Source organism: Nyctereutes procyonoides, unplaced genomic scaffold (genome assembly GCF_905146905.1).
Source record: "Nyctereutes procyonoides isolate TBG_1078 unplaced genomic scaffold, NYPRO_anot_genome, whole genome shotgun sequence".
Classification (NCBI taxonomy): domain Eukaryota; kingdom Metazoa; phylum Chordata; class Mammalia; order Carnivora; family Canidae; genus Nyctereutes; species Nyctereutes procyonoides.
The window spans coordinates 28,479,167-28,503,336 of record NW_026575146.1 but is presented as its reverse complement, the minus strand read 5'-3'; the positions used below and the strand labels follow the sequence as shown (position 1 = coordinate 28,503,336).

General features: G+C 36.5%; 1 protein-coding gene across 1 annotated transcript in view; it reads right to left on the bottom strand.

Moving 5' to 3' along the window:
• The window catches only part of CLVS2 (clavesin 2), a 63,359-nt gene that overhangs the window by 12,241 nt on the left and 26,948 nt on the right, over positions 1–24,170 (bottom strand). Inside the window, exon 3 of the mRNA XM_055311733.1 lies at positions 1,041–1,151. Coding sequence (XP_055167708.1) covers positions 1,041–1,151 — 111 coding nt within the window. The remainder of the gene's footprint in view (positions 1–1,040; positions 1,152–24,170) is intronic.

Here is a 24,170-nt window from a genome sequence, read left to right as displayed (position 1 = left end):
TCTATAACATGGCTCGGAGATACCTGAAATGCCTTCTCATTCACTGAGAAACATGGAAAATTACTTTCAATACACATTTAGAAGTGAAGTATATTTTACTTTGGAACTAATCATTTGAAAATTGGTCACAGCACGGAGGCAAAAATAGCTCTAAATCTGGAATATTTGGATTCATGTATTAGCTCTACAACTCTACAGCTGTGTAAATGAGTAAGCAAGTTACTTAACCGTCTTAAGACTTACTTTTCTCAGCTGTGAAATAGGAGATAAGGCTTACTAAATTTATGTTTCAGAGGCTTTTGGAGGATAAAATGAAATAATGGACATTAAAATGCATTTTGCAATCTATATTATTAATAATAACGATAAATGTGTTCAGCCCTTACCATGTACCGTGCACTGTGCCAAATGCTTTATACAAACTATCTTATTTGCAGAAAACAACGATTATTATCTTGTAGATGCCTTTGAATGATCCTCATTGTTAGATGAAACCGAGTCTTTGAACGCAAGTAACTTGTCATTTAAAGAAATACTAATATCTCTACACATCAGCATTCTTTCTGAAAAGCATGATTGAACATGACAATCACTACAAAATTATGTTAGATACTACATACAAAACTCTATATTCAATGTGATACATATTATGAAATGACTAACATTCATATGTCAGCTTATAAAATTATAACTTTGATCTAGATTTTACTTGAAATTAAGTGTACTAATAAAAATCTAGTAACATGGCATAATTATTTATTTTTTTTTACTTTTAAACTGAGGCTTCATATAATGATGTACTGCGATGTTCTCCCAATTTGTGGGAAAGCCAATGAGCAGGCTTTTAAATATTTCTTTCATACACACACTGATCAGAATTAATCATAGGGTCTTGAAGAATTTTTAAATGTCTTAAAAGTATACTCATATGCACTACAGGGGTAGATTTTACCACGGCCAGTACTACATACACATTTTGCAGCGTAATTTGTTGAACATGGGAAGAAAAAGAATACAAAAACAAAGAAACAAGCAAATACCCTTTTCCGAGTCTTCTCCTTGAGGAAAGGCCGGATCACGGTGTACAGGGCATGGATATACCATGGCTGATTGACAAAGTGAATTCCTCCAAACCTCGCTGGGAAACTATCCTAGAGGAACACAGAGTGGGGAGAAAAACCAACACGTGCTTTAATATACTGAGACGGCTTGAGGAAGGTCATATGGTATATAAATTTGTTATTCCGCACACTTAGCTGAGATTATTTGTAGAGTTAAGATGACTAAGAAAAAAGGAAGAAACTTACCACACTAAACATTGCAACTTTCATACCTAAACTGAAGCAATACGTAATAAAGCAAATCCTTCTCAAGAACAGTTTGTTGATAAGAGCTTCAGCATTTTTAGGAACGCTGTATTTTAAGCCTACAAACTGTTAACAGTCACTATTGGCCAAGAAACAGAAATAAAAGACATGAGGGATTTGTCAAATACTGAATCTATGTTAGATAAGCATTTTATTTAAATTGTTTAAAGTATATCTAAATAAGTATTTTCTTAAATTTCACTATAGTTATCTACAATGTGAGCACTATCATGTATCAAAACTCACTTTATTCTATGTTGTCAACTTCATTATAAACATTCTCCTTCCCTTATTTCAGCTGTAAAAAACAGGGGGCAAACAGGCTTAAGCAAAATAAAAACTTTGTGTTGTAGTGTGGGAAATCTGGGGATGCATTATTGCTAGGTGAAGTCAAAACCCTCTGAGCTCACACCTTTTCAGGAAGAAAACAGGCCTATCCTAAAGCCAGTCTCCTCTTCAGCAGGAACTCACTTGTGTAAGGCTTGAATCTGAAGTGATGTAAAGATGTCTTTTCTTCCTATCTGTGACTAAACAGGTGCGTCCCACTTCACTCCATAATATGAAGGAAATCCTTAAGCTGAATAGATTGCAACATCTGACCTCACTTGAGTGCTATGGACTCCACATAAATGAATGGATCCTTGCTACTAGTTCGAAATCCCACACTCAACTATGAAAGTCTTGTTAAAAAAAACAACAAAAACTATACCACTAGAAGTGTCTCTCAGGAAGTATCATAATAACTGACATTCTTCTGGATTCTTTTTAGAGCATGAATGGGAACAAAGAAAAACTAAAGGAACTGAAATAATCATAGGTGCATTTTTAAATTTTTTTTAAACAAGATTGTCTACTCAAAAACATGCACAGCATAACCCTATTATGTTATGTTGTGCATGTTTTACCTTTAGGGGACACTTAGGAGCATTAATAATTAATTCATGGTTTTCTATGTTGATTTTCAGAGCCAATAGCACTTTTTTTTTTTTTTTTGCAAAGCCATTTCTATCTCTGGCAGCAACGCACTATAAAAAAACAATACTTAAAAAATAAATAAATTGGAATAACTAAAAGTAAAATACATCTCCTTTTATGTAAGCACCTTACTTCTTTTATAAACATGTAGTTTTCATTCCTCAAGAATTTATTATGATAATAGAAATGAATTACATAGAAATGTAGACATCATATGTTTTTAAGTTATGATATTTTTATACATAAAAGGAAAATAATCTATGTACAATAAAGAGAATGCTAAGATAAACATCCATGTGCCCTCCACTCAGCTTAAGAAATAGAACGTGGTTGGTAACCTTAGAGTTGACTTTATTCATATTCTCTGTTCCTCTACCACATTTTAAAATTTTATATTATAAATGTTTTTCTTATATTTTATAAGCATTTTAAATATATAAATATCTTACTCCTTATTTATTTTATAATTTTGTATATTTTATTTATTTCTATATTTTATATTTCTTGCTATGGATATACCTAAAACCCCTAAAAGATACTGTTAGGTTTTCTAAGTACTTAAACTTTCTAAATATATGAATGTATTCTTCTAGCATCATATTATATTGTTTTTGAAGTTCCTCGTATTTGAGTTTTACACATGTGCAACTATAGTTGTCACTATTGTATGGTATACTATTGTATGGTAGGTCATAATTTATTTTCTCTTGTCAATGCACATTGTTTTCCAAATATTTTGTCTGGTGTGCATCACCAGGCATCACCAGCACCTCTGCTCTGTAGACTTCGTTTATGGACATGTGTCTTGGGCATGTTCAAGTATATATGTGGGGTATATATCTGAAGTCTTAAGTCATAGAGTGTACATACTTTACACAATTGGTAACAGCAACTACATCAATTTATACCTCTCCATCCCCCAGCAATCAGGAACGTTGCAGCTCTTCCATATATAGCACTTGGTATCGTCAATCTGTTTAATTTTTGCCAATTTATAGGTTATGAGATAGATTTTCATGTAACTTTAATTCCCTAGTCACTTGGACTTTGTTTATTTTAATTCTGTCATTAATAACATTACTTAATAACATGATCACTTAATACATAGGTATTTTGTGTCTTAGTCCTTGGGACCCTGAATTTGGTTACTGATCTTATTTATGGTGAACTTATATTTGGTTAATATTAATCATTGGGAATCCTGAAAGAGCTAGTTTGAGGATGCCTTTCTCTAGATAAGGTCTGTATCATTTCCTACTAGGTGCTATCAACATGATTCGGCTTTAATTTAATTTCCTTTTGAGGGGGGATTTCTCTGATTATACAATGTGCATTCAAATCTCAGACTCAGGCAGCCCTGGTGGCTCAGCAGTTTGCGCCGCCTTCAGCCCAGGGTGTGATCCTGGAGACCTGGGATCGAGTCCCACATCGGGTTCCCTGCGTGGAGCCTGCTTCTCCCTCTGCCTGTGTCTCTGCTTCTATCTCTCTCTCTGTGTTTCTCATGAATAAATAAATAAAATCTTAAAAAAAAAATCTCAGACTCAGAGGAGACGATTATGGTCTCAGATTATCAAAGAAGACATTATCATTATTATTAATACCAATATTATTATTGTTACTATTATTTTTCCACCTGCTTATGAGAGAGGCAGAGAGGTTTTCTTAAAGGTTTCCTAGCCAGCAGAAATTCTCCTTGCACAAACCTTCCCTAAGGATATAGCACCTGGACGAATGCAGTCTCACAGCTAGTCCCCCTTTGCCCACAATGTATGCAAACCCAGTCTTTGCTTCTAACCACCCCATGCCCTAGGCATTCATTACCCTCTAAAGCTGTAGGTTCCTGCAGTCAACATTTGCCTCCAGAACCACCTAGGCTTCACTTATTCTCCTGTTTTTTGTTTTGTTTTGTTTTTCCAGTAGACTTTGTGCTCTTGCTTTAGGGCTCAAGGGGCAGTTGAGGGGTGATGACTTCTTTCTTGCTCCCTAGAGTTCAGCAAAGAATCTGAAGATATATTTGTTGTGATTTATCTAACACTCTGTGTTTCATGGCGGGAAGATCTTCAGGAATTTTTAACCTGAAGCAGAGCTACTTAGAATGCTTTTAAAATCCACTCCTGAAGAGGCATTTAATCTCTAAAACAAAAGTGAATAAACATCAGCTATCAAGTTGTTAAACCAAACGTCTTGGCTCAGTGATTTTTTTAAACTACAATCCCGTGGAGGTCATGCTTCTTCTATTGAAAAATAAATATGCACACGTATACACAAAACATACACATGAGTTCATGGGATTTCTTGGATGTATCTTTACATAAACAAGGACTTGATCAGTGCCAAATCACAGTTGAGACAGGGTGCACAGGAAGGGAAAGCAATGACTTTGCAATCAAATTAATCTAGGTTAAAATTCTGATTCAGTGCCACCTCTCAGGCATCAAAGTGCAACACAATGACAACATAATCCTTGATTCCTCTCTTCTCCTCACTGTGATGCCTTGTTTCCTTTCTTTCTCTTCTCCTTGCGGTATTACAATTACACATATGTTATACCTTCTGTATCTGGCTTCCAGTTCTTGGTTACTCTGTTCCTTTTTTGTTCCAACGTTCTTTCTCTTTGCTTTCCATTTTGGAGGTTTCTATTGACATAGTCTCCAAGCTTAGAGACTGTTTCTTTAGCCATGTCCAGTCCACTAATAAGTCCATCAAAGGCATTCTTCATTTCTGTTAGGGTGTTTTTGATCTCCAGATATCTTTTTTTCTCTTTCTTACACTTTCCATTTCTCTGCTTATACAGTCCATCTGCTTTTGCATATTGTCTGCTTTATCCATTAGAGCAGTTAGTATATAAATCAAAATTGTTTAAAATGCCCAGTCTGATAATTCTGACTTCCTTGCCCTGTCTGGTTCTGATGCTTGCTCTGTCTCTTCAAGTTGTGTTTTTTTTTTATTTTTTTTAGTACTCCTTTTAATTTCTTTTCCTGATAGCCAGACATAATGTACCAGATAAAAGGAAGGGCTGTAATGCAGTGGTAGGTATGGTAAGAGGGAAGTGTTCTACAGTTTTATGATTAGGTCTTGGTCTTCTAATGAGTCTGTCTCTGGACTGTGAACTCCCAAGTGTTTCTCAGTCTTTTTCTCTTCCCTGAGGTGGGACAGGTAGCCTAGAGTTGGGTATTTCCCTTCCCCATGTGGATGCCTAGAGTTGCGTATCTTTCTACCCACAGGCCAGTTAGGTTCTAATAATACCCCAGCAGAAAGAGAAAAACAGTAGCAACAACAACAACTACAACAACAGAGTGCTCTGGCATATTTCAAAATGGTTTCTTCTCCTTTTCCTCTGACAGAAACACAAGGGGATTTTTCTCTAATATTTACTAAAAACCTGATCCAACCCATGAAGCAAATCTCATAAAAGTGTGGGGAGCCCTTAGGATGGGGCCCCTTGGAATTTTTAACTCTTAGCCTCATTACCAGTGAGCTTCCAGCAATTTATCACTTAAAGTTCATGATATCCTGCCCCAACATTGGTTCCCACCATGGTTTGTTTCTCCTTCTGGATCTCTGCTCCAGTAAGCCAAGACTCCCTGTGTTCACCTGCCTGTCCCTCCAGTCTTGGCGACAATGGTTTTCCCTGTTACCTCACCTCATTTTCCAGTCTGGTTGTTTCTTTGTTGTCAGGACAAGGTGGAGTCTTCCAACCTTCTTCCAAGCAGAACTAGAAACCAGAAGTATAAGCCACTTGCTTCCAATCATGCCCCCAAGCCCTCCAATATTTATATCCTCAGCTTTGTGTAGCTTCATATTTTCGTATTCACTCTCATGGCCATAGTAAAACCCAAAATCCACTGTGTCCACTCCCAGCTTGGCACGACATCACTTCCCTGCATCATCTTCATGTCTGTTGCAGTCCACTTGCAGTTTTAAAGCTTGTTGACTTTGTTCTCTCCCATGTGCCTGGCATAGCCTCCCCTCCCTTTTTGCATTGTCCTCTCATGTTGAACTTTTAAGGCCTAGCTCAGGCAACATCATCTCCAGGAAGCTCTTTTTGATCCTTTCTCTCACTTTTCCATGCCCTGTTCTCTCTTAAAAGCCCAGTCTCTGCCATCAGGAGCACAGTGCCTAAGTCTCTCATTGCACTTGCCTGTATAATCTTGAAATTGTCTCTTCATTTGTCTGCTTCCACTATTAAAATGTGAGCTCTTTGAGGCTTGATTTTGTGTTTTATATGGTCTGTTGGAGATGAGCCTGCATCCATTTCCACTCACTTGGTGCCCCACCCAATAGGGCAGGGGATAGAAGGCTAAGACATAATTATAATCCTACAGCTGGGATTATAAGTAAGAGTTCTGTCAGTGAGAGACACTTGAACAAGATTTAAAGGACCAACCGGAGGCCACAGTCACATTTTTGTTGCAGTTGCAGCTGCTAGGAAAACTAGGGGAGCAACTGTTTATGGCAGTGTCTGGATACTACCTTCCACTTTCTAGGTATCACTAGGTGAGAGGCTGCTGGGATGCCAGTAGTGAGAGGGTGAAGACAGCAGTTTCTTGATCTCTGGATCACATCTGCAGGGTTGGGACCTCAAAACCAAGAAAGCAGACACAGCTCCCTAATGACATTGTAATTCCTCCCATTTTTCCGATGAAATTTTAAAGCACAAGCTCCCTGTATTTTAATTCATCTGTCCTTGAACCATCCAGAGAGATTTCTATTTTGCACATTAACTCAGATCCAGACTGTGTATGATTTCATCTTTACATTCCCAATATTTTAAAAGAGAGAGAGAGAGAGAGAGAGAGAGAGTGTGTGTGTGTGTGTGTGTGTGTGTCCTAGAGCAGAGCTAGATGAATGTTTCTTGAATAGAATAGATTCTGGTACTTACTACATATGTAAACTGAGCCTCCATCTCCCTATCTGCAAAATTGAAACATTTAATAGGACTGTTAATGGCCAACCATAGCCATTAAGCACACCTCCTAAGTCCTGGACTACCATATTAAATATCAATTTTTACTTTATACATATGGAAATGACCATGAAGGAATTTTATAATGTGGTTTAATGGGAAGTTGTTTGGTCCTAAAACACTACATAGTATAACATAATATTTAAAATAACAGCATACAGGGATAACTGGGTGTCTCAGTCAGTTAAATGTCTGCCTTCAGCTCAGGTCATGATCTCAGGATCCTGGGATCAAGCCTCGCTTTGGCTTGATCACTTTGCTCAGCAAGGAGTCTGCTTCTCCCTCTCCCTCTGCCTCTCCCCTCTGTTCATGCTCTCTCTCTTTCTTTCTCTCCTATAAATAAATAAAATCTAAAGTAAAATAAAATAAAATAATAAAATAAAATAAAATAGCAACATACAATATGCCTGTCGTTGACTCTGCTGGCCACAATGCTCTTTACTGAAGATGATGAAATAAGAAGTACCTTGCAGTCAGTGGAAGTATAATCAAGACTGGTTGAAGAAAGTTAACAGAATTTCTGCCTTCTAAAAACTTCTGGCAATTTACCTGCTCCCATTCATTTTATTCTTGAGTGGTACACTTTGTGCTGGATGTACAAAGTGTGCTGGATTATCTTGACTGAGCACTTGAGTTAATGGAAACTTGGCTGCCAAAGCTCTAGTGGAATTCAACATCTCTCCAAGCCTCTGTTGACTATATACTCAAGTAAATATCTTTCTTTGGGAGAAGATGACTTTGGAAATATTCCCCTCATGCAATATATGAGTTTCCCTATAAGTTGATTGCTATTGCCAACAATTACAAAATAATATCAATCAAAGCAAAGTCTCTACCTTTTCCTCATTGGCATATAAGCAATATGGACACTATAAATATTGGCACTATGGGTATTCTGGAGAGAGGTAAATATACGTACATGTATCAAATATACATAAGTAAGTTATGCACACATTTCTAGCATAAATTTGTTTGCCTCAGATGTTTGGCCATTCAAAAAGAAAACTTGGAAAATGAACCATTAATATATTATTCAGTTCTTTAATTGATATTGGTGAAATAAAAAAATTATGTGTTAGGATAATACTATCACAAGGAGTCAGTCTTGAGAACAACATAAATCAATGCAATTTCTGGTACAATCAAGGTACAGTTTGTAGCCATAAACATGAACAAAATAGACTCTTTTATGAGAATTAAATCTACAACTTTGGTCCTGTTTCACAAGACTCTCTAGGATTCGAAAAATGATCAAGTGTGTTAAGAAGTGACCTCATGTAAACATAGGCAAAAACTGTATGTGTAACTCACTCATTCAAAACTAAATTCATTAGCCTTTTTAAAAAAGATTTATTTATTTATTTATTTATTTATTTTTATTTATTTTAGAGGGAGAGAGAGAGCATGTGGAGTGGGGAAGAGGGGCAAAGGGAGAGAGAGAGGGAGAATGAGTCCCAAGCAGACTCCACACTGAGCACAGAGTCCAATGCAGGCCTCAATCTCACAACCTTGAGACCACAATCTGAGCTGAAATCAAGACACACTTAAGTGACTCTGCTACTCTGGCACCCCCATTAGTCTTTTTTTAATGTTTGTTTTTCTTTTCTACCTTTACTGCACTTTTGAAGCACATAATTTCAACTGTTATATGCACTATGGCAAAGTGCATATAATGATAAGTCATAGTATGCAACACCTAGAAGTTACAATTTTAATTCAAAACTCTATCCCGAGAATTATACTAAGATTAAAAATATTGCACTATTATGATGATTTCAGTAAAATTATTGAGCATGATTATTGTAGAAATTCTAAATATCAAATAAAGCACAATAAAAAAAAGTGCTCATCACCTTATCAACCAGAGCCAAAAGGAATACTTTAAGCATCTTAGGGGATGCTTCTAATTCTTTTCAGTTAAGTTTTATACAGATGACATAAAATTATATGTAAAAGTCTAGAATTATGAGAATAATTTTTACAAAGTCTTAATATGTATACAACATATATAATAATATCACCCTCTCTCTTAAAGTCTGCCTAGGTATAGAAAGTAGGAGGTAACTATTACAGCAGTTGGTACTACTAGTTCCTTAGACTGCATCAATATTAATTTCCTTCAGATATGTTTAAATTTAAGATTTGGCTGCTTTACAAAGATGTCTTAGGAAGAAGGTAGGATGGGGAAGGCATCCCCCAGAAGGACAGATCTAAAATGCAGCCCAGAATATTGAAGAGAATGGAGTGGAAATGCAAAAGTGCCTGTGAAAGGTGCCAATGTGGAAAATACATAACTAACATTCTGAATGGTTGTAGGAAGGCCTCAATTAGGAGTTCTGTTAATAGAGAATTCAGAGAATTTTATTAATCTGTTCTCTTAGCCGATCTAATAAAGAAAATCAGGATTTGGTGGGGGGAAACTGATGTGCCTGGATATACTAACCACACCATATTTTCCTAAATATGTCTTTTGGAGATATTCTTTCTAGCTGGTATAGTAGCATTTGTATACTCATACCTATCTTTTAGAATGCTGAATAAGCTATTTGTATGCAGACCCTACACATCTTCTAAAAGATTAAGATTCCAAAAAAAAAAAAAAAAGATTAATATTCCTGAAAGAAATCAGGTTTGTCCTAGTTCCAAAGCCCTGCTTCCATTCCCACCTCTAGTATTCTGTGCAGTGTCTGGAACTAAAGAGAATGGAGCTACAGCTGGGATATATAATCCCATATATGTAGTCTCATTAATACCAGACAGGCACATCTAGGTAAATCATTCCATTGCTTTCATGGGGGAAACAAGGATTTTTACCAAAATATTCTAACTCGTGTGTTTTGCCTAATTGAGAGAAAACAGCCAGGAAACTATTTAATGACAGCTAATTGGAATGTCTTTTTCTATGCCTGCCTCATAACTGGTAATGAGCCATGTGTAAATGGATGCAAATAACAGATTGAAAACAAAGGCTCTTGACCTGGTGCAGAGATAAGCATTTAAGCTGGGGTTGTACAAATGCAGGAGGATGCTTCACCTCCAACCTCTTAACTTCTAACTGCCCATTAAACCCTCATGCTATCCAGGTAAGCAGACGATAAAGGAACTGGGTTACACGGAAAGAACTGCGTAGAAACAAACTTCACCAAAACGGGCAATTGCTCTGACATGTATGGAAACAATAATTACTAACATTTTCTAAAGTTTACTTAACACTTTGGAATTTGAGAAAAGAGAAAAAAATAATTAAATGGTTAAAAATGAACAATCAATTCTTGTTAGAGGAAACAAGTCAGCCTTCAAAAATACATCACATTTTATTTCAAAATAAGCACTTAACAAGGTTTTCTATTTGATGAGCAATCTCTGAAACAAAATGCACATAAATTACAGACTTGAATTTTAATGATTCCTCAGAAAACAATGTCATAATTTTAATAAGTGTTTTAAGAAACATTGATTAACCATAACGGATCATTTAAAAGAGTAATTAATAGTATACATTAATTTCCCATTAATATGTGGCGTCGTAGGTAAACATTTTTTTAGAATTAAAAAATTTTAAGATATGAATATATTTTGAAATAATTTTGCCCTCCCAAGTGCTAAAATCCTAATCTACATATGCACTAAAATACAGATAACTTTTTAGATTTTTTAATTTAAAAATTAATGTACCTAGATTTGCATTTGCATATTTTACAATATCTATTTGTTCTAAGACCTTTGGCAAAATGTCAGCTATTGTTTAAACTATCATGAATACAATTGTGTCAACATGTATTTCTCTTAAGGGTGGTCAACAGAATGTACTCTACCCAAAGGCAAATACATGTCATTTCTGACATTTCTATTTAAAAAGTAGCCATTCCTCACCCCATTCTATATACATCAATATTTAGCTAATGAATACTTCATGACACTGTGACTCCTAATAATTCTCTTTTGCTCTATCGCTCTCCTTTCATGAAATTCAGTTCTCATTATAGATATGGGCTAGATTTGTTCTTTTTCAGTTTCATCCGAGGGTGTCCTCTGGTTTAATTTTTAAGTTAATTAGAAATGATGCCCATGTACAATGATGTTGCCTGATGTTCTCCTTTATAGGGTGCATAAATGAAAGCATAGAAGGATTTTCTGAAGGGCTGTATGTTCTCAAGGCAAATTACTAGGAAACCTGCCACAGGGATTCTAAGATGTAGAATAATCATCACCTTTAATTGTGAGTGGACATATGCTGTAGGCAGCTCAGGTCTCACACCAACATGTTGAATGCAGAGGGATTTTATTGCATGGCTTTCGTGATTCTACAATCAGAATTTATTATTTGGACTAAGAGAGTCTTTTAACTTCCACTCAAGAACACTAAGAGGAATCTTCTCAGGTCACTCAGAGCACAGTGGTGGTCAAGGGCTTCCCAGTTTATAAAGCTACAGGCCCAGAGAAAAGCAAGGAATTGTGCTTTCCTCATCCAAGATAACACATGATTATCATCTGCTCAAGTAAAAATGAGTGTTTTGTGGTGTTCTTAACACTGCTGCAATCTTAACATAGACCATCAGTTCTAAATTTTTAATTTTGTTTTAAAAATCTTAAATAACAGCATTGCTGACTTGTTTAAATCTACAAGGAATAACCTCAGTTCCTTTTCTGCCGGTAAATTATCATTTGTAAATAACAAGTACACATAACAATCACTTGTAAATACCATGTCAATAAATATATCAAAATAACGACATAATAACTTGTTATATACTGATTCAACAGAAAAAAATGCAATGTTAATCCATTTTTTTCTTTTCCTACTCGTTTTGAACACGTGTATTGAAATCATCCATACATTCTTGGCTTCTAGGTTCCAGTGATAAATCTACTTACCCATGAGACAAATGTGTCTCTGTCAGCAAAAGTATCCCTGCCACATATATAGAATTACTAAATAGAACAGAGGACTATTGTGGAGAGAATAGTGTACTATTAATTACTAGTACTATTTACTACTAATTTACTAATTACTAGTACTATAGTATTAATTACTATTAATTACTAGTACTATTAACTACTATTAATAGTGTACTATTAGTATAGGAGTACTAATAGTGTACTCCTGGAGTACACTATGACTGTATGATCAGGGCCTCTGAAATTTGTGGGCTAGAACCGCCTAATCTATCTCAAAATCTCAAGGATACTCTAATTCTAGACAAATCATTATTTTGTCATTTTTTTCCTGTGCCCACCATTAATCAGTTGGTGCTGGCTCACCTGGCTTCAAACACAGCCCTCCTCACCCTGCAAGGGTCCCTGGAACACAAATGCTGGTTTATTAGTTTAGAAGAATCCCTCCACTTGGATAAAACTCTCAAATTACACTGGTGACTCAGTAGCATCAACTTTGCATGGAGAGAGGAATGTCTGAGTCTTGAGGCAACTTAGTGGGATATTACATAAAATATTCCTCCTCGAAAGAGCTCTTCTGAGCTAAAACTATTTCTTAATGCAAAACCAACATGGAAAACTACTTAGAACATGTTTGGTCATCCTATAACTGAATGGGCAGGAAGATCTTTCTTTTGTGAGCAACATACGTGTTGCTCCCAGCTACTTTTTTTTCTGTCAGAGATGGTGATAACAGATGGAAGCAAATCACAGCCACAGAGCCTTAACATGAAGACACAAGGCTCTTGTGTGCCTGGTACATGCAGGAGGCAAGGCAGCCTGGAGAACGTGACACAAAGCCATTCTCACACCTCTTCACAATTCATGAAATATCAGTTCCAATCAAGTATAACAGCAGGAGAGAACCCACAGTAAAAACCACCAACTTATGAAATTGTTACATCATCATGTTCCAAGTCAGGCTCTTCTATTAAAAGTGAATGCATAGCAAGGGTAACAAATAGTTGTGCCATTTCTCATCAAAATAGAATACGTAGTAATTTTCCGTGACCTGTGTCTTGAGGCCTGTAGCTCCAGTCTAGAAGTCAAATGCAGTAGACCTTACTACTACCCCAGCCGTATATCAATAATGATTAGGTCTCTCACTAAACTTTTAAACTACTTTAGTAACACACATTCAGAAGTGCTGACATTCTCATATTCAAAATTGCCAAAGGGGAGTTAAGCTGCAGAACTTCAGCTAGAGGAATTGAGAAGAGCAAATTATAAAAAGAATTAGGCAGAAGTCCTTAAGTGGATATTTCAGGACACTCCTGCCTACATCAGGCATGCAAAACTAGACCAGATTGTTTTTTATGATGAAACTCAATGCTGCAAGGGTTTGGCAAGACAGGAGCCATCAGATTCTGTTGAGGGAATATAAACTGGTAAAACATTCCTGAGAGAAACCTCAAAATATACTCCTTTTGTACCCTAATATCAGTTCTAGAAACCAATTATAAAGAAATCATTGTTAGAGTAAGATTTTATGTACAACAGTGTTTTATACATATTTTGTAATGAGGAAAACATTGGGATCAATTTAAAGTTACTTTAACAAAACAGTGAATAAAAGAATAATATATTTGCTCATGTTCAAGAGCAATTAAAATGGCATTTCCAAAGAATTTTTAATGACAGAAAATAATCAAATATTATAATAGGTTAAGAAATTAGGAAAAACAGGGATCCCTGGGTGGCGCAGCGGTTTGGCGCCTGCCTTTGGCCCAGGGCGCGATCCTGGAGACCCAGGATCGAATCCCACATCGGGCTCCCGGTGCATGGAGCCTGCTTCTCCCTCTGCCTGTGTCTCTGCGCCTCTCTCTCTCTCTCCCTCTGTGACTATCATAAATAAAAATTTAAAAAAAATAAAAAAAAAGAAATTAGGAAAAACATTAATTTACTTTAAAAAGGAATATAAAATATTTAGAAAAATACATCAAAATGTTAGCTGCGTTAATTCTGTGTAACTGTATAATAGATGGCTTTTCTTTTTATGCTTTGCATATTTTATATTTTTCAGATGTTTTTATATGACCATGTACTACACACAAACACACACACACTTGTAAATATGTATAGTGGTAAAAACATCAAATACTTTAAAAATATCAACATAAAGACAGCAATATGCCTGTCTATGCATCTATTAAATTTAGCAAATATTTATTGAACCCTACTCAAGCCTGGGAAATGTAAGGGGAATGTGAATGAAGCAGAGGCCTTACCTTGAAGGAAATTATAGACTACTGCTAAAGGGAATAACAGAGAATAACATAAATCAAGAAAAAATAATTTCTACAAGGTGTGTTTAAGTTTGAAGGAAAGGGACGATGCCAGTTTGAAGAGAAATTTAGAATAATGATGAAAGTACTCCCAAAAGAGGTAGTCCATGGCACAGACCTTGGGGTGTCAATGAGAATCTGGTAGTTGTGGATGAGGCACTGGAGAGAGTGGAAGGGTGTCCTGGGGTGAAGGAGCAGTAGGACCAAAGATGTGAAGACTGAGCCACCTTTAAGATAACGGTTGCTCGAAGTGTTTATCAGGAATTGAGGGTATGTGAGAAAATGTTGGCAGCATGGCTGAGAAGATCATTATGGAGTCTATGTGGACCATCCTGGTTGTCTTGCCCGAGGGGGCTTGTACTGGGCATTCTTGAGAACAGAGTGGTATGTTACATTCATGTTGTAGGAACACGCCCAGCAGGGGTGTGTAGTTTGTTCCGGAAATCTGACATTGTAATATTTATGTTTTAGTGCAACCACTTTGATGTGGAGACATTCTATCTCAGGTTAAAAATTTTAAAAACAGCTAGAGTTTTAGTCTAATTATTTTTTTAAATGATGAAGTAATGTGTGACCCACCATCTACCAGGTCCTTTATCATGACCATCCATCATGGAGCAGCAGGGATGAGGTGATGAGGGTTAGAGATGGAATAGGGATGGAATAGGGCTGTAGTTAGAACTGTTAGAGATAAGGATAGAATAAGGGTTATGGGTGCATATTTTTTAAAATTTTATTTTATTTGTATTCAATTTGCCAACATACAGGATAACACCCAGTGCTCATCACATCATGTGTCCTTCTTAATGCCCGTCATCCAGTTACCCCACTCACCCACCCCTTCTGTAACCCTTTCTTTGTTTCCCAGAGTTTGGAGGCTTTCATGGTTTGTCTTTCTCTATTTTTTCCCCACTCAGTTTTCCCCCTTCCCTTATAGTCCCTTTCACTATTTCTTATATTCTACAAATGAATGAAAGCATATGATAATGGTCTTCTTCTGACTAATTTATAGCATAATATCACTCAGCATAATATCATCCTGGGTGCACATTTCTTGAAATAGAAAATGGTGATTTGATCCTTTGACTTGCCCAATTTGTTCGATGAATGCCTACAAAATATCCTACTTTACTTGATTTCAAGAAGATGGAGACAGGCATTCAAATCTATTAGCACGATACAGGCACTAGAGCCTGAATTTGAGTCCTATTAAGGCCTAAAGGCATAAAAGGAAAACAAGTTACACATGTTAAAAAGATGGAGAATATACAGCTTAACAAATGACTGGATGCACAGGAGACCTACCACAGAATGGCTGAAAGTAGGCTGCTGTTTTTTAACCTGGGTTTATTCACCACTCATTGTACCAGAAACTGATATAAGGAAAAGATCAGATTAAGAGGAGGTCTGATATGTTGAGATTTCAGTGCTGTAGGCCATACAAGTGAAGATACCCCTAAGCTTGGAGAGCTCACACAGAATTAGAAAGCAGAAATGGAGCAAAAAAAAAATTAAGATTTGTGAATATACCAAAAAGCTACGGTAATCTATGTACTATTAACATAATCATAATATACAGTTTTTCTCCCTCATTTAAGTTCCTGACCAATGTCAAGGACTGGCTTAAGTAAGGAGTTGGAGAGAAGAGGTCACTGAAGCTAGAATGATGTTTTCCAACCATTTGCCAGAACACTTTTAGCTTTACCACCGCCTTCCAAGACTGTGTGATGTCCATATGGGTTGTGAGGCAGTGGATTATAGAGACAGCTTGAGAGAGTCTAAAGATGCTTCAGGCACGTGTCCTTCAAAGAAGCACGCATGAAAAACAGCACGACTAGGGCTCACGGTGTAGGCAGTCCCCCTCTGCCTGCCTGCTAGTGAGGAATTCCCATTCAGTCTCTGAACACCTCCCTGCAAGGCTGGGGGTAAGCAAGATGATGCCTCAGGTTAGCTAATCTAGGAATATATGCTTTCTCTTATTTGCTAGTTTTACGACAGGAAGGAAGCGAGGGTTCAAATTCGGATCATCATCCCCTCCCCAAAATTCAAAGATAGTTAATGAGTGTACCTCTAACTACAAAAAGAACTTTTAAGTCAGTGCTTCAAAGATTTCACTGTGCTTTTCTTGTGTGTATCCCAAAATTTTATAGATACTTATCAATTTTGGTTAATTTGAGAATATTCTGATTAACCACCAGGAAATCTATGTGGCCTCAGTTTCTTTTGCCTTTTGCTTGACCCTCTGTTACTTCATTGACAAGTAATCATCATCCAGAGCTATTCCTTAGACATCTTCCATCCCACTGCTGCAAAGCCCTCCTCCAAATAAAATTCTTTAGGAAGGAATACTCAACAAGTTTTTGACCTATGGTGCACTTCACTGGAATGGCAAAGTCAACAATTAGCCTTAACCATCTCCCCGTAGCAGTATTATACACTTAAGGTCTCCATTTATTCTGGAATCTTGCAATGCAATTGGAGAGTTCATGTTAGTCTTTGGTCTGCCAATTTGTATAAACAAGATACACAAGCATCTCCATCTGATCAATCATTCACATCAGGACAACCACACACATTTGCAATTTTTCTTTCCATAATCTCAGTAATGGCACGTAAATAAAAACACAAAATTTTCGTTCCAGCCCCATTAAGTTACACAGGCTCTCAAGGACACACAGATTCTCCTGAATAAAGAAATGTTTCCAACTGTGGCTGTGTATGTGGATGTATGCTTGTGTTGTTAAGAGAGCTGCCTGGCTTTGACCTCTTCCTTGCAATTCATGAGTATAAGCAAGAGATCCTTGAAACCTAAGTGTACACAACGATTCTGAATTAGTGACAAAACTGGTAAAGATCTGTTTTATGTAACGTGAATCTGGCTAGGCCGATGCATGTCATTTTAGACATTGAAGTATGTGACATATTTAGGCTGCTATTTTGATTTATAGATTTTTAAAAAATTCACTCTACTTTTTAAAATAGACCATGGTTCAACTGTGAGTTACAATTTAGGTGGACTCTAGAAATTCTGTAGATAAAACACAGTTACATCTTTTCTCCAACATCTATATCTTCAATAGTCACCAAACCCCATCCATATAGTTTGCTGTTAGATCAGATCTTGATGATAATCCCTTTCTCTTACCATCTGCTTCCCATTCCTTCAATATGGGTCTTATCTGTATTCATGCTCGTGTGTGTGTGTGTGTGTGTGTGTGTGTGTGTGTGTGTAGCCAAAGGAAAGTTCTACTTGAAGGTTTATGTATTAACTCTGAAAAAACAATCCCCACATTTAGGTAAAGTCATCAAAACATTCCTTTACATAAAATGTTAACAAAGAGGGTTTTACTTTGAAGACTTCTGCTTTTATCTCTAATATTCTTCCTATCATTAATCGAAACCAAAATGAAACACTAAAAACAAAATCCAACTTCTTTTAATGATTCAAAATAAAAATGCTTTTTAAAATACTATCTTATGGTGTTCTTCAAAAGAGATAACAGACATCATCTCTTCATTCTCATTCAACAGTTATTTACTATGTCTACTATATATTGCCACAATGCTGGCGGTAGGATCTAGACTTTGTGATATCTCACTTTTTCACCACTCAGAAGGTATCCGTATCTATCTATTGAGTAACTGTTTTTAAATTTTGAAATATTTATAGATCCCCAGGAAATTATAAAATGAATAGGGAGATCCCATCCCCTGCCTCCGGATCCCAGTGGGATACTTCACTAGAATAAACCATCAAAACCAGGAATTTGATATTTGTACAATCCACAGAGCCTATTTAGATGTGAGTGCATATGTGTGTACTTCTATGCAATTTTATCACCTGTATGGCTGTGTGTAACCATTACGACATTTAATATTATTGCTGTTATATAGATTTAACACACACACACAAAGGGACAATCTATTTCTTTTAAGGATGTAAATTTAAAATATTTTCTAAATATAACACTATGTTGTTCTCTGGATGTTAAATAAAAGTGGATTTTTAAGAAAACCGTGCCTTACCCAGAAAAGCTAAAATTAGCTTGTCACTTTGAATCTTTTTAATTTCATAAGCCAAATAATATTAGTTTGAAATGTTTCCCTCTGAACAAAACAAGCGGGGAACCTGGATGGCTCCGTCAGTTAAGCGTCCAACTCTTTTTTTTTTTAATTTTTATTTTTATTTATTTTTTATTTTATGATAGTCAGAGAGAGAGAGAGAGAGAGAGAGAGAGAGAGAGAGAGAGGCAGAGACATAGGCAGAGGGAGAAGCAGGCTCCATGTACCGGGAGCCCGATGTGGGATTTGATCCCGGGTCTCCAGGATCGCGCCCTGGGCCAAAGGCAGGCGCCAAACCGCTGCACCACCCAGGGATCCCAAGCGTCCAACTCTTGATATCAGCTTAGGTCATGATCCTAGGGACCTGGGACCCAGCCCTGCGTTGGGGCTCCATGCTCAGTGGGCAGTCTGCTTGAGGATTCTCTTCCTCTACCCCCCTTTGCCTCTCCCTCAATTCATGTGCACATGCTCTCTCTCTCTCAAATAAAAATAAATCTTAAAAAAAATTTTTAAAGATTAATATGCCAACATGAAAAAGATAAATCACAATCTTGAGTCAAAGTTATACATCTGAAGACTGAGAAAATTTACTAGGAAAAAACACAAATCTAGGGAATAGTTTTTAAAAATCTCACATAGATAAAACAATAGAGAACAACTAAACTTTCAGTGTTCATGATTTACAGCACGCCCATAATCTCTTGGACCAGCCTGTTATTGTGCCATCTTAATTTTATAAATGAGAAAAACAAGGCACAGAAAGCTTAAAAATTCGAAAGAGTAAACCTCTAATCAAGCTGTTATTACTCAAGGAAAGCATGGACTTAACCATAGTTTCAAATCTTCTTTTTAGTTCATTGACTCTAAGTTTGTATTCATTAAAGAGATGAAAATTTGCATATTAAATAAGCACTATCATCTTAAGAAAATATGGCACATATTCCCACAGCAGTGACATTGCTTTGATCACTCTATAACCAACATATACTATCATTTTCTTAGTTTAGGAAAAGAAGAAAACCAAATTTTATTGATTATATATATATATATATACACACACACACACACACACACACACAGATATATGAGATATTTAATGAACATGTGTTAAGCCCCATTTTTTGCCATCCCCTTAGTGATAGTAAGACACCATCCCCGCCACCTATGGATTTTGCCCCTCAGTTGAAATAAAGTTTTACTCTCTGTTTCACCCTGGAGGGTTTCAGTGGCTTACAATGATACATAAAATTATTTAAAAGCAGATGAGCATTGGAGCACCCAGCTGACTAAGTCAGAGCATGTGACTTTGATCTTGGGATTGATGATTTAAGGTCCATGTTGGGTGTAGAGTTTGCATAAAAATAAAATCTTTCTGGATGCCTGGGTGGCTCAGCAGTTGAGTGTCTCAGGGAATGATCCTGGGGTCCGGGATTGAGTCCCACATTGGGCTTCTTGCAGGGACCCTGCTTCTCCATCTGTCTGTTTCTGCCTCTCTGTGTGTCTCCCATGAAAAAATAAACAAAAAATAAATTAAAAATAAAATCTTTAAAAAATGGTAGATGAGTATTTTCTGATTTAAAACGACTGAACACATATATTTATCTCCCTTACTCTTGAGACTTCATTTAAAGTGATGGAAGGTGAATATTTTTTTAAAGGAAATGAAAACCGTTAATAGTGAGAGAAGTGGAGAAAAAATAATCATTGCATAAATTATTTCAAAGCACTTTTAAAATAGGAGAAGGAGATAAAAGTCTAATGAATAAAACAAAAGCAATACAGGTGTGAAAAGCAGGGGTGGCAGGATAAAGATATTCAACTAGAAATGACAGATTTAAACCAGGAGTCCAGTGAAAAATGATCCAGAGTGATAGCCATACAGCAAAACTAGAAAGCAATTGGACAAAGCAGAAGAGAAAGTCACTAGCCTAAAAGAAGAAGGATTTTTGAAAGAATAGAAGAAATTTCATGAGTAAATACTATGAAAAGCTAACTATAAAGTTTTGGCAGTGAATAGTGGGAAAAGGCCTTTTCCTTTTCATTGTAAACTCTCTTTAATTTTTTTATAAAGAAGTAAATATCTTACCTGATACAGTTGTTTCATGGGGCTCGAACTCACAACCCTGAGATCAAGACCTGAACTGAAATCAAGAGCCAGACACTTAACCAACTGAGCCACCCAGATGTCCCACCAATATAATATTTTTAAATGGAGTTAAGTATAAAAGAAGGAACAATAAGACCAAGAGGCAGAATCAGGAAACTAATGCAAGAAAAAATGTGCAAACATATCCCTGAGTATTTTAGCAGCAGAATCGGGAGGTGTACTCCCTGACAATCTTCTGAAAATGGTCACTTAAAAGTTCATCAGATTCTTTAGCAGGTATATGAGCTGGACTTAGAACTGCCATTTGCTTGAGAACACAGACGTCACCTAATAGTGATGACGCCTACCGACAGAAATATATCCTTCCTCTGCTCTGTCATGTACTAAATAATAACCTTTCAGACAGGATTAAAATGCTCCTTACAAAATTATTTCCACCTCATCCCAGCACATAGCCAATAAAGCAGCATGGAAGGCCCTGGGATTTACTCCAGGGGGTTTGGCAAAAGTAGTCGGAGTCTCAGATACTAATGGGAAGGAGGAAGTATGCACTGTCGTGTGGATCTGCACTGCTTGGTTCCCCTCCAATATTACCTGGACAGCAAAGTCCAGTTGGGAGCTATGGAGAGAGACAAAGGGAAGCACCTCTGGGGAAAAAAATGTTGCTGAAGGTAGGGGTGACCTTTATGCTTAGCCAGCAGGAAGTGAACAATCCCCAAGCATTCTCATATGAGTCTGAACAACATAGAGGTTCAGGTGACATATAGTGTGTCTTCAAAGTGACTCATTCCTATTTCTTACTGCTAGGGCTTTGAGAACGTTAACATGGAATATGAGATAAGATTCTCAGATAACTGGGACTCTACTGAAGATTAAACATTACACAATGGATTCAAGAAGCCTGTCTCTTGCTCGTCTCTTATAATAGCTCCAGAGGCCCAGAGATGAGATCAAAGATCATGCACAGATAGAATTGGACAAGAAAAGAACTAAATTTACACACTTTTATTAACAGCCTATTTAAAAACCTGTTTCAAAGAAATAAGAAAAAAGTCATATGAAAGGAGACTTTGGGATGTTCTAAGACAACACTGTGATGGTGACAGATGTAACTTCCTGCCTCTTTTGACAGTCGGCACTAGCCGTGCTTTGACAGAGCTTTGCTCTCTCGGAGTGGCTTCTGGATGTCCAGTGTGCAGAGGTTCTGAGCATTTCACTAAGTGAGGGTGATGCATCTTCAGGTCGAACAGCATTCTCCACGTAAGATGATTCATGAGAACTATCCCCACAGGGCTTTTGACAAAAACTGCCTCATCAATCTGTGTTTTAATACACTGCTTCCTTGCTGCCTAGGAATTCATCATCAGTAAGTATTTGTTAGAAATATGGTTGACGGCTTGCTTAACGTGAGCCAACAGCGTGTTGTCACTGTTACAATGCTTCCTTCCGCGGAACCCATCCTTTATCACAGGACCACTAGACTGATCTCTTAAAATATTCTTATCCTGTCAAGTTGAAACTTGACTGATCACCTACAGAAGAAACTCAAAAACTTAAGAGTGGCAATCATGACCTTTTATGGTTAGGTATTAACTAACCTTTCCAACCCTGTTCCCTATTTTACTTCTTCATGAATGTTAAGATACGACTAAATTCACCTACTTGCTAATAATATCCAAGCGCATTATGTACACATCCATCTCTGTTCTCCCCCCACCCCCATCTTTTCTCAGCCAATAAGATTTTTTTTTTTTTAGCCAATAAGATTTTTAACAATGCATTATCCTCCTTTCTAATTCCTTCTAGGGCCATCTATGGATATCTCTTTTCCTAATCCTTTCCCTAAGTAAACTATAATTGACCTGTCCTTTTTGCACTTTTATAGATCATTGGCTATTTAGTAATATACTAAGTAAAGTAAATAACATATTAAAATGATATAATATGATATAATAATGTATAAGTAATATATATTAAAATATAAAATACAATATTTTCTGCAAGTGGAAAATATTTGCCAAATGAATCAAAATACATGTAGAATAATTATACTTTCACTTGGAGAAAAAACTGATAAAATGTTTTGAGTTCAGAAGTCAACCAGAATGATACACCATTTAGAAACTATGTCAAGAGAGAAAGGATGGAAGAACAGGCAATACATATTTGGAGAAGGAAATTATAAAACGAATGTTCAAAGGAACACACACTGTATGTTTTCGAAATATTTTTATATAAAAGAGTGTATTAGGTGGAGTGGCATTAATCCTGTGTTCAAGAGTTGGTATAAGAGGTGGTATAAAGTGCAAGATTCTGAGGCGGGTTTTAGCTGAATTTAAGAAAAGCTTTGATGCCAAACTCTTAAAGATGAAAAGGTCTGCCTTGTTAGAAGCCGCACTAGCAGGCTCCGAATGTGTATAAACAGAAGTTGCATAATCATCTTTTAAGACTACCACACAGAAGTAATTCTTATGTAAGACGGCCTGTGTGATGTTTAAGTTTCTTTCAAATGCTAAGATTCTAAGATTCTAGACATGTCTACGCTAAGCTTTTCATTATAACACTTGACATAGTATTTGCTCCTCTGTTGTGCACCTACTAAAACTGACTTAGATCTGTACAGAATGGCCAATAGCCCAATAAAGAATCACATAAAATGCCAAGAAATAGCATCCCTATTAGATAAGACAGATCACATTAGGAAGCTCTCTGATGTTTTAAGACTCAGTTTTCTATTCACCTACACTTAGTTATTAGTCTAGAGAGTGTATAGGGGGAAAAAATCCAATCATGTACCTGTAACCGTTAAATATTTTTTTTCCGTTAAATATTTAAAGCATACAAATAATACATCAGGTTGTATAAGATCATGTTTTAGGAAAAAAGTTGTTGTCACCATGTCAAGGAGAGGCAAGTTGGACTCAGGGCCACTCATCTGTCTTTTGAAATAACCAAGGTGAGAGACAAGATTTAAATAAGGACACGAAGAAAGGGTGGATAGGAAAAGACAGACAAAAAAAAAAAGGAAAAGACAGACAAAAAGGACCCTCCCTTTCTTTTTCATTATTACTTGGCCTGCACTACTGTGGACTTCCAGCAAATCCATGCTGGGTTGCTACAAAAGCTTTCTAGATTCCCACTTTCCCAAATCCTTTCCTTAAAATTATCCCACACGATACATATTTGTACAATGCAATCATGAACAAATGAGTGATGTCTCATTAATTTTTGTATTGGCCATTTTTCATGATTTGTTTTCCTCAAAGTACTCATTGATTCTCCATTCTTTATAAAATATAGTTTAAATTCAAAGTCCCTAATATTTTGGCCCCAACCTATCAGATTCCTTCAGCTTATCTTTCTTGCCTATCTTGCATCAACCCTTTACATCAGGCTGCCTAGACTTACTACATATTCAAAATCCAATATAAGCTTGTTCATCTCTAAACCTTAGCTCTGCTGTTTCCTTCCTT